This window comes from Halichoerus grypus, chromosome X (assembly GCF_964656455.1).
Source record: "Halichoerus grypus chromosome X, mHalGry1.hap1.1, whole genome shotgun sequence".
In the NCBI taxonomy this organism is placed as follows: domain Eukaryota; kingdom Metazoa; phylum Chordata; class Mammalia; order Carnivora; family Phocidae; genus Halichoerus; species Halichoerus grypus.
The window spans coordinates 71366982-71382154 of NC_135727.1; the positions used below are offsets into that span (position 1 = coordinate 71366982).

Consider the following 15173-nt stretch of genomic DNA (forward strand, 5'->3'; position numbering starts at 1 on the left):
GTTTGTCAAGGGGGTGGAGTCCCCCTCCAGCTATTAGCGTAACTGCTCTGTTTTCTGACTCACCCATTCCTTGTCCTAGGCCATCCCTAAGCTGAGTTTTCTTCCAGTTACTGGGGAAGAGAGGAAAACTGGTTATTGAGATAAAGCTCCACCAGGTCTTGAGAGCCAGAGATTAGGCTCAAAAAACATCTTAGTTTTTCCTCAGACATTATGCCTTGAGACTGTGGTGGTTTCTGTAGTGGAGGCCCAAGAAAGGTGGGTTCCCTATGGTAGTCTTGGACCTGGGAGCAGCAGTGAGTCTGAAGGTCCTTGCCCTCCCCCTAACAAGGAACATTCTCCTTCATCTATTTCCCTCCAACCTCTCTCCATTATCCCTCTTGATGCTCTCTTATTATGCAGCCACTTGTCAGTAGTGAGCTTGGGTCTGTGGCACTTGAGGGAAGCCCGTTCAAGGATGCCTGTGCAGAGACCCCATTCAATTCTTCAGCTCAACAAATTCTGAGGGACCTTGGCTTTGCTGCACACTCAGACAATAGTGTGCCATTGGGTTGGGGTCTTGCTTTATCCTAGAAAGCACCAGGACTAAGGAAAACTCTTTCAGCCCTCTTATTTGAGTAACTTACTGCTGCCTCCTAGCTAACACTGGTACTATTCTCTTTTAATGTGAATATTTATAATGTGTTTTAACATCTAGTTATGCTAATTCTTAGTTTTCAAAAATTGTCTGGTTATTTTTTTTTTTAAGTAGGCTCCACAATGTGCATGGAACCCAACGTAGGGCTTGACCTCACGACCCTGAGATCAAGACCTGAGCTGAGATCAAGAGTTGGACGCTTAACTGACTGAGCCATCCAGGTACCCCTGCCTGGTTAGTTTTTGACTGCTTATTCTTTTGGATGAATTTTAGAATAGCTTTCTTAAGTGCCAAACAAAACTATTAGGATTTTAATTGGAAGTGCATTAAACATTAAATTTAATTTTGAAATAATAATTCTTTTTGGAAATAATAATTAATATCTTCACAATATTGAGTTTTCTCATCCAGGAACAAGGTTTATATCTCCATTTATTTACCCATTCCTTTATATATCTGTTTTTGTACTCTTTTTCCTATTATAGTTTTGAATTGGTTCTTATTAGTATACAGGAAAAATTGATTTGGCATATATTATGTTGTATTTAGCCATTTGACTGAACTCTCTTATCAATTCTAACAATTTCTCAGTTTATTCTCTTGAGTTTTTTTAATTTTTTAATTTTTTAAAAGATTTTATTTATTTATTTGACAGAGAGAGAGATAGCGAGAGCAAGAACACAAGCAGGGAGAGTGGGAGAGGGAGAAGCAGGCCTCCCGCTGAGCAGGGAGCCCAACGTGGGGCTCGATACCTGGGATCATGACCTGAGCCGAAGGCAGATGCTTAATGACTGAGCCACCCAGGTGCCCCTATTCTCTTGAGTTTTTAAAGTAAGCCATCATATTGTTTGCAAATAACTTGTAGCCTATTGATTCCTGGACCAAGTTCAGGCATTAAGATGTCATAAGGTAAACTCATATCCTATTGGTGCAATATAATACATTGTAATTTGTTCCTGAAAATTCATCTCACACTGTAAAAATACCAAAATTGGTAATGAAAATAAATAAAAAAGAAAATCGAAATATATGCTTTTAAAAAACTCTAACTCTATAAAACAAAACACAAAATAGAAATGTTGCATCATAAATGTTTCTTTTGGGGGTTCATTTTTCCTCAGGGGCTGGCCTAAGATGTCCATTGTGAATATATGAAAACCACTGAACTGTACACTTTAAAAGGGTGAATTATATATGTGAATTATATTCCAATTTTTTAGAAAACCAAAAATGCAAGTCCTTGAATTTCAGAATGAAGTTGTCATATTTTTCTGCTAAATATTCCTTAAGTAAACATAGGCATTCTTTATTACTCTTAAGACCTTTGAGTGCATTTTAAAATAAGGTCATCTTTCTGGAAAGTTTTTGTTGTCAATGAGACGTGTATTGACACGTGACAAATCTTTGGAGCAGGATAATTTCTGGGGCATCTCTAACAGTGACCCTTTGCTCTCCTATTTCAATGAAATCTTTATGGCTGAGTTCCTTTGAGAATCTAACCATTCAACCACCTCTGATTTATAACCAAGCCTTGATTTGTATTTCTTGGCATTGTAGATTTGTGACAGCAAAACATTAGAAAAAGTCCTGTTTCATTGATATTAGACACTTGTTTGGAAATAGTAGCCTTCATTTTCAATAATTTCATTTAACTTTGCCAGGAATTTCATTAATGCTTCTACAGATAACTCCTCCCCCAGTTCTGATATTACAACAAATGGTTGTCTTCCTGTAGCTATTAAGTCAGAAGTACACTCTGCTCAGGAAAAATATTTTCCTTTGATATCTCACTCTGCCTATTTTTATGTGTTATTGAGAGACAATATTTTTGTCAAAATTGTTGCTCAGCTTATTTTGTGTTATGGAGTCAAAAGTCAAAATACCATATTTTAGTTTTAAGTTATGGCTCTTGTTTTTTAAAATTGATTTGGCATTTCTTTTCTCATATATTACAGAAAGTGAAAAAGCCACTGTAATGTAATGTGTTACAGTTGCAATACTAAACTGATAGAATTCATAAAAGAAAAATTCGGTAAATTCAACTTCACCAAAACTAAAAATATTTTCTCTGTAAAAGACCTGTTAAATAAGAGGATAAAAAGACAAGCTACGGACTGGGAGAAAGCATCTGCAAACCATACATCCAACAAAGGACTAGTATCTAGAATATATAAAGAATTTTCAACAGTAAAGATCTAAAATGGGCAAAAGACATGAAGAGAGATTTCAGTAAAGAGGATATATGGGGGTGGCTCAGTCGTTAAGCGTCTGCCTTCGGCTCAGGTCATGATCCCAGGGTCCTGGGATGAGCCCCGTGTTGGGCTCCCTGCTCGGCGGGAGGCCTGCTTCTCCCTCTCCCTCTGCCCCTGCTCGTGTTCCCTCTCTTGTTGTGTCTCTATCAAATAAATAAATTAAAATCTTTTTAAAAAAGAGTATATATGGACAGCAAATAAGCACATGAAAATAAGTTTAACATCATTAGCCATTAGGACAATTGCAGTGTAAGTGCCTGACAATTAGCTTTTGGGTTGCAACATAAATGCCTGGCATTAAGCTTTTGATTGCCAAAACATCCATATCAAAGACATTCATCTCAGATAAACACATTACCAGCCACACAATGAGATAAAGAGCCAGGCGACACCAACCATGAAGTTCCCTTTTAGAAAGCCCTGGTGACCTAGATAACTGACTGGTGACCCTACTTTTCCCTTCCCAAGCTTTAATTCCCACTCTTATGTCTTAAATTCACCAATTAAGAATGAACCTATGAAGCCCTAGGCACCCTACCTTTGACCCCAGTAAAGGCAGAACCCCAGCTCTGCATGCTCTTTCTATCTCTACCCATGACCTCACTGTGTGGCACCTGGTGTGCTCTGTACTCTCCAGAACCTGAGTAATAAGCCTTGTTTTTTCAAAGTTCCCTGATGGTTGTTGCTGAGGTGTGTCTTGAAATCATAATACAAACCACAAAAACCGGGCCAGCCATAGCATTGACTCCAGTGAGGAAATGTCTTTGTGGGCTTGCCCCAAGTAGTCTGGGCCCAGGTGAGTGCCTCCAGGCATTTCTAGCTGAGAGACTGATCTAAAACAAAAATGCAAATTAAAATTACAATGAAATATCACTACACATTTATCAGAATGGCTAAAATTAAAAAAAGAAAAACAGTGATGATACTAAATACTGGCTAAGATGCAGAGAAAATTAATCCCTCATATATTGCTGATGGTAACGTAAAGTGGTACAGCCACTCTAGAAAATAATGTGAGTTTCCTATAAAACTAAATGTGCAATTACCATATATCCCGGCAATTGTACTCCTAGGCATTTATCCCAGAGAAATCAAAACTTCCATTTATACAAAAACTTGTACACGGATGTTAACAGCAGCTTTACTTGTAATAGTCCAAAACTGGAAACAATACAGATGTCCTTCAATGGGTAAATGGTTAAACTAACTCTGGTGCATCCAGACCACGGAATCCTACTCTGCAACAAAAAGGAATGAGCTATTGATACATGACGACTTGGATGGATCTTAAGGGCATTACACTTAATGGAAAAAACCAATCTCAAAAGATTACATACTGTATGATTCCATTTATATAATATCCTTGAAATGATAAAGCTATAGAGATGGAAAATAGATCAGTGATTGCCAGGGCACAGGGATGAAGGCAGAGGTGTGTGATTATACAGGTGGGGTTGTAGGTAGTTACTCTATGGTGATGAAACAGTTCTATGTCATAAGGGTAACAGGGGTCATACAAATCTGTATATATGAGATCAAATTGTATGTATACACACACATACACACACACACACAAATGAGTGTGCATAAAAATGGTGAAAACTGAGTAAGCCTATGGTCTAATTAACAGTATTATACCAGTGTCAATTTCCTGTTTTGATATTGTACTCAATTATGTAAGAGTCACCATCGTGGGAAGCTGGGTAAAGGGTCCAATGGGTCCAACTTCCTGTGAATCTACAATCATTTCAAAATAAAAAGTATTTTAAAAAATTTATTGTGTATTTTTAAACTTTAATACAACTTTTAATACAACCCACACATTTTTCCTTAAATTAAAAGGCTGATTTTTCTTAAACATTACTTTTTCCAGGTATAGTTGTATACTATAAAATTTGCCAATCATGGGGTGCCTGGGTGGCTCAGTCAGTTAAGCATCTGCCTTCGGCTCAGGTCATGATCCTGGGATCGAGTCCTATATTGGTCTCCCTGCTCAGCGGAGAGCCTGCTTCTCCCTCTCCCTCTGTTTGGCATTCCCCCTTCTTGTGCTCTCTCTCTGTCAATATAAATAAATAAAATCTTAAAAAAATTAAAAAAAATAAAATTTGCCAGTTTAAAGTGTACAATATGGTGGGTTTTAGTTACTCACAAGGTTGCACAACCATCATCATTATCTAATTGCACAAAATTTTCATCATCCCCAAAAGAAACTCCATACCCATTAACAGTCACTCCAATTTCCATTCTCCCCCAGTCCCTGATAACCACTAATCTACTTTATGTCTCTCTGTCTCTTTATATTTGCATATTCTGGACATTTCATAGAAATGGAATTATGTAATAAACAGCCTGTGTTTCTGGCATCCATGTTGCGGTATGTATCAGTATTTCATTCCTTCTATGGTTGCATAATATTCCATCACATAGGTATACCACATTTTGTTTACCCATCCATCAATTGATGGGCTTTTGGGTTGTTTTCATTTTTTTTTGTTATTATAAATAATTGTGCTATGATCATCCACGTACAAATTTTTGTGTGGTGATGTATTTTCAATTTTGGGAGGTATATATGTAAGAGTGGGACTGCTGGGTCATATGATAATTCCATGTTTAACCTTTTGAGGAACTGCCAAGTTGTATTCCAAAGGGGCTGCACCATTTTACATTCCTAACAGGAATGCCTGAGGGTTCTAATTTCTCCATATCCCTCAATAATACTTGTTATTGTCTGCCTTTTTTATTACAGTCATCCTAGTGAGTGTGAAATGGTATCTCATTGTGGTTTTGATTTGCATTTCCCTAATGATTAATAATTTGAGCACTTTTTCATTTGCATATCTTATTTGGAGGGATGGCTATTCAAATTCTTTGCTCATTTTTTAAAAGACTTATTTATTTTTAGAGAGAGAGAACGCTAGGGAGAGAGAGCGTGCATCTGCCTGTGAGTTGGGGGGAGGGGCAGAGGGAGAGAATCTCCAAGCAGACTCCCCGCTGAGCACAAGCACGGAGCCCGCCTGGAGCTTGATCTCCCGACCCATGAGAGCACAACCTGAGCAGAAACCTAGAGTCGCACACTTCACCAACGTTGGGTGACCGAGCCATCCAAGCACCCCCCTTTGCTCACTTTTAATTGTGCTGCCTTTTTGTCATTGAGTTGTAAGAGTTCTTTATATATTCTGCATGCTAGACTCTTATCAGACACATGATTTGCAAATTTCTCCTATTCTGTGGGTGGATTTTCACTTTCTTGATAGTTTTCTTTGAAGCACAGAAGTGTTTAATTTTAATGAAGTCCAACTTATCGGGCGCCTGGGTGGCTCAGTCGTTAAGCGTCTGCCTTCGGCTCAGGTCATGATCCCAGGGTCCTGGGATCGAGTCCCACATCGGGCTCCCTGCTCGGCAGGAAGCCTGCTTCTCCCTCTCCCACTCCCCCTGCTTGTGTTCCTGCTCTCGCTATCTCTCTCTCTCTGTCAAATAAATAAATAAAATCTTTAAAAAAAAAAAAAAATGAAGTCCAACTTATCTATTTCTTCATTTGTTGTTTGTGCTTTTGGTGTCTTATCTAAGAATCCATTGCCAAATCCAAGACCAGCAAACTTTACTCTTCTGTATTCTTCTAATAGTTTTATAGTTGTAGCTCTCACTTTAGGTCTTTGGTCCATTTCAAGTTAAATTTTGTATATGGTTTGAGGTAGAGTTCCAACTTCATTCTTTTCCATGTGACTATCCAGTTGTCCCTGCATCATATATTGAAAAGACTATTCATATATTGGAAAAACTATTCTTTCCCCCTATTGAATTGCCTTGGCACCTTGGCAAAAATCAATTGGCCATACATGTATGGGTTTGTTTCTGGATTCCCAATTCCAATTTATTGGTTTTTTAATGAATAAATTATTTTCCCTGAGGTCTAACCTGGATCCACTCTGAGTAGAATCCATGTCACTTGGCCCACACTTATGAACTAACTTCAGTGGGGTACCATGGGTCCTTATTTAGGAAAATGAAGCCAATTAATGGGTCTCTAGGAAATGAGGAATGGGAGGTGTGGTGGTTGATGTATTAGGAAGACCTTTGGATTAGAATTAGCAAGACCTGGGGTTGAATGCTGCTTCTATCCAAAGCTGTGTGACTATGGGCAAGTTACTTAACTTCTTTGAGTTTTAGCTACTGTGAAATGGAGATGACAACAATGTCACAGGGTTGGGGCTGGCATTAAGAGACAAAGATTGTGAAAATGGTGGCATAATCCCTGTTACACAGTAGGTACTTGACATAAAGTAGACTCAGTCTGTGCATGGTCTTGTGGCTCCCTTCTTTCTGACCCATGATGGTTATGTGGAGTTAGGAGAGATGGGTGACTCAGTGGGTATCTATGCCAATTCTCAGTTTTTCTCCTGTCTCCTACACTGTGTAGCATAGTTCTGGTTCCTCTCCCTCACCTTTTCTGTCAGAGGACGTATAAAGGATGCAAGCAGAAAAGGAAAATGGCTCTCCACAGACCAGCTTCCTGGCCGGGTTGGAGGGGGAAGCTCAGTAGTGAACCACAGTAATTAGAAACTAGTCATAGCCTGTTTTACATATCGAGAACTTTATTCTTTTTTTTTCAAATTTTAACTTAATTTCTAGTTAGTTAACAGTGTGATCTTGGTTTCAGGAGTAGACCTTTACTTTTATGGAAGAGACAGCATAACTGCATGCAAAAGTTTTTGCCCATGTAGAACTGGGTCACAAGTGAGGGAATCCTTTCTGCTTGGATCAGGAACTACAGGTCAGGTCCCTGGTTTACCTTGTTGTATTTCCCAAATTGTAAGGAGGAGGAGGAAACAAACCATTCCTGTTCTCAACAAGGCTTCTAAGCCTAAAGCTACATCGTGATGGTGTCACTAAGGCTTGGGAGGAAGGAGCAGTGGTGTTCTTTGGCTCCTCATTGCTTTGATCAGAGAGCCAGCTGGAGTCAGGGGGCACACAAGGTCTGTGGATTCACAAGACTCTGCTTTCTAAAGTGGGTTGTTCCCTACTCTTCCTCTGCCCCTTGGTTCCTTCCGCCAAGCCAGATTCATTAAGTACTTTCTGGCTTGGTTGGCCTCTCTCATGCCTGAGCTCCTCCTCTCTCCCCAAATTCTCCCTTCTGGCTGGCCCTACCTGGATCCCTCAATGCTCTAGGAGTTTAGTAATGGGGGAGACTTAGTTCCTGTTATATGATTGTCAGCTCCTGGCTCTCAGGAAGGCCATACTGAACTTTGTGCTGGTCAAACAGCTTGCGCAAGGCATCAATGTAGAGTGCATGGTACTTGTCCACCGTCGTCTTGTCTGGCCTCTTAATCTTGGGGATTGGCAGGGGCTCCCCAACTATGGGGAAGGAGAAGAGACAAGTATGAGAACCTCCCCTCCCCAACTCAAATTACCCATCCCTCAGAAGGAGCCACATACTGAAACTCAGTATCTGTGTCCCCTCCCCTTCCTTTGTTCTTTCCCTCTGCTCTAGCTCCATCCCATCCCATATTCTCCAAATACCTAATCTTATGCATGCTGAAGAGAATGAGAATAAGCTCAGAAGAGTTATGAAGGAATGCTTGCGAATAAAGATGTTCTCATGGCAGCTATTAAATGGCCGCAACTCTTATCTGTTTAGTTGTCCTGCCCACCTTGCCCTCAGCCATATTCCTCTGGAATTCCCATTGCCCATCCCAGCTGTTTGCTGGGCCTCCTGGACTTGACTGATGACCTGGGTTGGGGGCGGGGAATCAACAACGAGGGTGGTCCAGAGGTATTGGAAAGCTTACCAACAGTGGTAATGGGCCGATTGAAAGGAAGGAAGCCCCAGGATTCTCGAGTGAGGCCTCGGCCATGGAAGATACAAATATTTAGTCGCAGGATTTTTTTGAATGTGGCCTGGAAGGTTTTTTGGAAGAACCTTAACCACGTGCCCTCAGGGAATGTCTCTTGATTGTGAACCTCATTCTCTCCAAAGGAATAGGAAGGGACAAGGTATGCTCTGCAAAGAAAGGAGCAGAAGTATTAGCTCTCCCAGGGAGCTCCCCCCAGCAAAATCCTCTCCAAGATATGAAACTTTTCCAATCTTCCCATTATAGGACAAGAACCCAAGCACCCAAACATCTTCAGCTTTCTTGCCAGGCTCCACCCTTCCAACTGAACCCTTTGGGGGGAGCTCCTGCACCTTGTCCTCTGATAGGAAGAAACTAATCTTAGGCAATCTAACTGTTTTCATTGCACCCAGCATCCAGAGTGATCTTCCTAAACTGCGTATCTGGACATGTCATTCCTCTCTTTAAAACTCTTCCCGAGATCCTCACTTTGTATCATGCTGCTTACCGTGGCTTTTGTGCTCTAGCTTTTGTGCTAGCTTCCCCTCTCCCCACCCATTTCTTGCAATCTGCTTAGCCATACTGAGTGTGCCAAGTTGTTTCTTGTCTATGCTTCTTCGTACATTCTGCTCCCTCTGCCAGAAATGCCTTCCTTCTGTCTTCACATGGCTAATTCTATTTTGCCCTTCAGTGCTCAGCTCCAATTTCAATCTCTTGAAGAAACTTTTTTTGACTACCTCCAATTCCCTCCCCCACAATATGAATTAGGTACCCCACACTAACACTATTCTAACCCAGTTATTACAGTTATCTCCTTACCTGTCTGACTCCCTAGTTGTCTGTCAAGCTGATTGAAGGTGGGAAATTTGTCATTCATCTTTGGATCTCTAGGTCCTCGCATAGTGCTTGATATATTGTAGGTCCCCTGAGTTCTTTCTCCCTTTTGGTCTGACTGGCAACTCCTACTAATATTTTAGCTCATAATTCAGATGTCACTCACTTATGAAACTACTTGGAGAGTGAAAGTTTTTCCATCAGTTGTTGTTCCCATAGGACTTTGTATATATCTCTATTATAGCACATCATTCATTCAACAAATATTTATTGAGCTCTTTCTATGTGTCAGCACTGGTTTAAGCCCTAGGGACACATCAGTGAACAAAATGGATTTAAAAAAAATCTCTCGCAGTTTTTCTTGAGGGAAGACAGATAGTAAACAATAATAACAAATAAACAAAAAACCAGATACATAAATAAATAAAATCAGTGATATATAAGAAGATGATGAATGCAACAGGAAAAAAATAGAGCAAGATGATCAAGATAGACCTTACTGAGAAGAAACATTTGAGCAAGTACCTGGAGGAAGTAAAGGAATGAGCCAAGCAGTTATTTGGAGGAATAGCGTTCCAGGAAGAGGGGACAGCTAGAGCAAAGACCCTAAGGCAGGAGCACATGGCTTGTTTGAGGGACAGCAAGAAGTCTACTGTAGCTGTAATAGAGTGAGCAAGGGGGAGAGCAGTGAGTGATGAGAGGTAGCTAAGGACCAGATTATTTAGGGTTTTGCAGGCCCTCGTAAAGACTTTGGCTTTTGCTCAGAGTGAAATGGGAGCCGTTGGAGCATTTGGAGTAGTGACATAATCTCACGTTTAATGGAATCATCCTAGCTGCAGTTGAGAATAGATTCTTGGATGTGGGGGAGGCAGAGAAAGAAGCAGGTAGAGCAGTTAGGAGACTGTAATAATCCAGGGGAGAGGTGATGCTAGTTTAAACCATGGGGGGTTATAGTTGAGATGATAAGTGGTTGGCTTCTGGATATATTTTGTAATTACATGTGCATATATCTGTTGTTCCCATGGGACTGTCAGTTTCTTAAAGGCAAGGACCAGGTCTTATTTATTTTTACATCCTTAATGCCTAGTACTATGCCTGACACACAGTGGTGTTCAGTAACTGCTGAATGAATGCATTCTATTTTTCAAACCAGATTATATGCTCTTTGGGGGCAATAACCGTGTCTTCTTTATTTTTGCAATCCGCACAGCCCCAAGCCCAGTGCCTTCCTTGCCCTGGGTAGGTTTTCTGGGCCTCTTAGTTAGTGGGTTGATATAGAGTAAAGCTCCACTTCCCCAGACCCCCAGCTAACTAGGCTAATGGGCAGAAGGTAAAGGTCTTTTCCTACTGTTCTTTCTCCAACTTCAAGTAAAAGAAGTGCCTACAAATGTATCTAGAGCCCTATACACAGTTAAGACACAGTGTGAAGGAGCAGAGGACAGCAATCAGAGTGAAGAGGGAGCCCCCTCTAACAGGCTTCCAAAGGAGGGAACCATTCTGGAGAGGTGCTACAAAGTACCTATGGCACCCTGACAATAGGGCACCAGGACCCACCCTGTCTTCAGTGCCAACTTCACGAAACCTTTACGTTCTTTAAGGTAGATGGTAGAGGCTCCTGGTCGGCACAAGAGGGCTTCAGCAGCTCCACCCACCACAATAACCACAGCATTTCCTGTGCTATTCTGGGTCAGCAAATACTTCAAGGCCAAGCCACTCACTGGGCACACACCTGTGAAACCAAAAAGTCAAGTGGCATAACAAACTTGGTGCCTGAGATTGGGGAAAGGGGTTTCTCTGTGCTCTTCATGCTGGAGACAGTTCTGTTTCCTAACTATCATTGTTTCCACTCTTCTGTCTTTGACCTCCACATCCTGGGTTAGCCCTAGCATGAGGTTGGTCCCTAGGGTCAACTGCTTGCCTTGCGGGGGGGGGGGGGGCTCTCTGATACTATAGTTGGGCCTACATTGAGTTCCTCTGCCTGCTGTCTCTTAGATCAATAGTATCTACTCTCCCCAGTCTTACAGCTCTGGAAACTGTCCAGAGTTCGATATCTTGGGGGTGATCAGGACTAGCCACTAGCTACCGCCAACCTTCTGCCTTTCCACTTTGGCTTTGATCCTGAACTCCAGCTTTCTGCTCCTTCTTCTGAAAAGATTCCTGGCAACTCTTATAAGTGCCTGTAACTTATCCTACTGACTAACTAAACCCTTACCTCCCAGATCTTAGACAGAACCTGATGCGTGGCCGCATACTCTTGTTACTGGCCCAATGTGTTCTGGACTCATTTTCTACTAAGTCCTCTTCCAGCAGGATGTGAGATGTGGACTGTCAGGGCTTATTGGGGTTGGAGCTCTGAGGTAGGTCAAAGAATGGAATGATTTCTTAAACTCACCCATTGACATCACATAGTCTCGCACAATTGGGAGCCAGAAGACCCATTCCAAGGTCCCTACGGAAGGAGTGATGGCTGGGAAAATCTGAGCAAAGCTAGTGGCCTCAGTAGCAAAGTTGATGAACACACCATAAGAGACAATGCCATGGGGGTGATTGGCAATGATATAGTTGTGTTTGGGAGAGAGGTCATGAGTCTTCACCAGCTGTGAAAGGGAGATTAAGTCAGAGCGGTAGATACGAAGAACAAATCCTTGTTCCTTGGGATGTCATCATTGTCATAGGATTGCCAGGGGTTATGATGCTCAGAGAGGCTGACCTGGGTTTGCCACTGTGAAGAAAGGCTTCTATCCATCCATCTCCCCACCTGCCCATCCATCTTGGATGCCTACTCTGCATTATGCTTTTGGGCCTTGACTTTCACTGTTGGTCACTAAAGCCTTTGAATACATGGAGCTGAGAGGGGAGAGAGAGTCTGGGCCACAAGAACCAAGGGCACCAAAAGGAAGGGTAGTTACCTTTATTGGGAAATAATTTTGAAAATACTTCCAGAGGGTCCAATTTCGCACCCAAGCTGAACGCCTACCACCTGTGGGTACAGGAGGGAAGGAAAGAGCAGGTAAGATACTGCCAATCCCTCAAACCTCTCCCAGAGGTGGAGGGTTCTTCTTACATTCCTCAGGTCCACAGAAGAGGTCCCCTTTTCACACTTCCATATTTCTAGAGTGCAGAGCTGTAGGTACTGTCTCTGAATCCAACCCCCAAGAAGATATAGGAGGACCCTGATCCCCTGTAGCCAGCCAGGAAAGTGATAGGAAAACATCCCAAGGTTGGGGGCACCTGCCCCAAAACCTCTTAATCCTTCCTGGGAAACCTGGGAGAGATCTCTGCTCCTGGCTGAGCTATGCTCTCCTCTCTCCTTCTCCTTCCCTCTAACCCTATTTGCTTCTTTCCCTTTACCTTCCAACTTCTTTTCCTTTCCCTTTCCCCTTCTTTCCTCTTCCCACCCCTTCTCTCTCTGCTTCTTCCACTCTCTCCCTCAATTTCTCTCTCCCTGTGGTTCCATCCTTGGCACAGACAGGGACCACCAACCACCCTTCCTCTGTCTCTTACCTTGACTGTGGGTATTCCAATCATAGGCGAGCCAGGCTAAGGCAAGCACAGACAAGATCCAGAATTTAGTGAACACCAGAAAGTAGGGTATAAGAAAAACAGGAATCATTCCTGCGGGGACACAAAGGTTCAGTTTCCTTCAAGTTTAATATAATTCTAACTCCCATCTCTGCTCTATACTGAAGGAGCAGGTCAAGGCTGGTGTGAGACCCATCTCTCCCTTTCCCCTCGCAACCCCGCCCAGCTCTGCTGTAGTCTGGGCTGACCTCTGTCTGAGTCCTTGGACCTGGGTCCCTTCGATGGCTGAGATCTTAACTGAGGAAACAGCATAACCATGACATTCTCAGAGCAGGCCCTCAGCTGGGGTTGAACGACAACTCTGTTTGGCAAGTGGCTTGGTGAGAACAGCACCTTGAACCAGTGGCTGACGTCTCCATTCCAGGACCTCAGGAATTCCTTTCTAAAAGCTTGACCCTCCTTTCTTTGTGGAACTGCTAAGTCAGTACATACCAGCAGAGAGGGGCTGCCTGTAGTATACAGGCTGTTTGATGCTGAGAAGAAAACACATATTTAGAAAGTGCTTTACTATGTTCAGTTTTGTCACATTCAAAATGTCTCAGAAACCCAGAAGGGGGAATATTATCTCTGTTAGCAAAGGGCCACAGTAGGCTTTGAAATATAAACATGACACAACTCACAAGCAGTGGGAATTAAATTCCATTTTAAAATCTGCATTCATAGGGTGCCTGGGTGGCTCAGTCGTTAAGCGTTTGCCTTCTGCTCAGGTCATAATCCCAGGGTCCAGGGATTGAGTCCCACATCGGGCTCCCTGCTCAGCGGGAAGCCTGCTTCTCCCTCTCCCACTCCCCCTGCTTGTGTTCCCTCTCTTGCTGTCTCTCTCTCTCTGTCAAATAAATAAAGTCTTAAAATAAAATCAAATCTGCATTCATGAGAAAGAGGGGCTAAGTACACATACGGTGAAAGAAAAAAAGACCCAGTTAAGGGAATGACTTCTTTGGCCAGGTAACCACATCATGGTAGATATAATTTCCAGAGAAGGGAAAGAAACTCAAGAGTTACTTAGCAGTGGGTTTGCCTCTTGCATTTTGGACATAGATGAAAATAACAGGAAAAAGATGGAGTGGGCCTTTTTTTAAAAAGTCATGTTATGGAGTAGAAGAAACCTTAGTGATAGGGCTGAATTCTCTTTGCAAGAGCTGGATGAGGTGGTTGTTAGAAGCATATGCTAATTAAGTAAGAAATAGGGGTGGGAGGAATTTGACAGGAAGCTTTTCCATGGATAAATGTCCTGCTACCTCTGACCCTCATAGAAGATGAGAGTAATTTGCCAGGTAAGCTTCATAAGAAAACTCAGCAAGAATCATTATTAATTAAAGGTAGCGCAAGTGTATCATTTCTTTTGTATCTTGCGTCAAATAAATTTAGTTTGTATCCTCAGTATTTAGGACCGTGCCTTGCACGCAGTAGGTATTTAGCAAATATCTATAGACTGACTGAAAGATAAAGAAATGTTTTCTCTTTTCAGTAATAGGTAAACTTAAATGATTAGTGTTTAGGCAGCATTTGTGCTGTTTAAATGTGATGCTATTTAAAAATCATAGATGGATTGTGTGCCTTATATCTGATCTCTTTCAGTTATTCACAAGTCCTAATGGTAGTCTAACCAAGGGCTATACTTCCATAAACACTATCCCCCTTGTGGAATCTATTTTGAACTGCAGGTGTGCACCTCAGGAGACCATAAATGTCCTTTGAGGACAAGTCTGCCAAACGCAGCCTGTTTGAGTGTTTCCCTCTGGAAAGTGTCACTGGTGTCACAGTGACGGAATTGCGATTTAAAGAGATAAGAGAAACGGAGGCCAAACATGGAAGAGCTAAAGCTCAAGGAACAAGGAGTTCTGTGACAGAAAGCAAAGGTATCTGAGGCAAGAATGATGAAGAGCAGCCATTTGTGCATATGGATGTGTGACCTTCCCTTAGATATCATGGCCCTGACACCAGGAGAGTCTTCCAAAATCTTGTCTGTGTTCAAGTGAGAAGTCTTAGTGTAAATTATCAAGGAAGACGTTCACATAAGGCAGGCTCTTAATTTAGTTT

The 15173-nt window shown here is 42.0% G+C and overlaps 1 protein-coding gene across 4 annotated transcripts in view; it reads right to left on the reverse strand.

The window, feature by feature from the left end:
- Nucleotides 1-15173, reverse strand: part of DGAT2L6 (diacylglycerol O-acyltransferase 2 like 6) — a 37256-nt gene that overhangs the window by 3283 nt on the left and 18800 nt on the right. The window contains exons 2-9 of one of the 4 annotated variants that reach the window (XM_078064159.1): nt 13322-13606; nt 13056-13166; nt 12461-12531; nt 11944-12148; nt 11106-11280; nt 8676-8887; nt 8132-8241; nt 3603-3719 (exon numbers count right to left, since the gene is read on the reverse strand). In XM_078064159.1, the coding sequence (XP_077920285.1) occupies nt 3603-3719; nt 8132-8241; nt 8676-8887; nt 11106-11280; nt 11944-12148; nt 12461-12531; nt 13056-13166; nt 13322-13606 (1286 nt within the window). Of the gene's footprint in view, nt 1-3602; nt 3720-7463; nt 8242-8675; nt 8888-11105; nt 11281-11943; nt 12149-12460; nt 12532-13055; nt 13167-13321; nt 13607-15173 lie in introns of those variants that run through there. The other 3 variants (XM_078064161.1, XM_078064160.1, XM_036086750.2) reach the window with 3 other exon arrangements.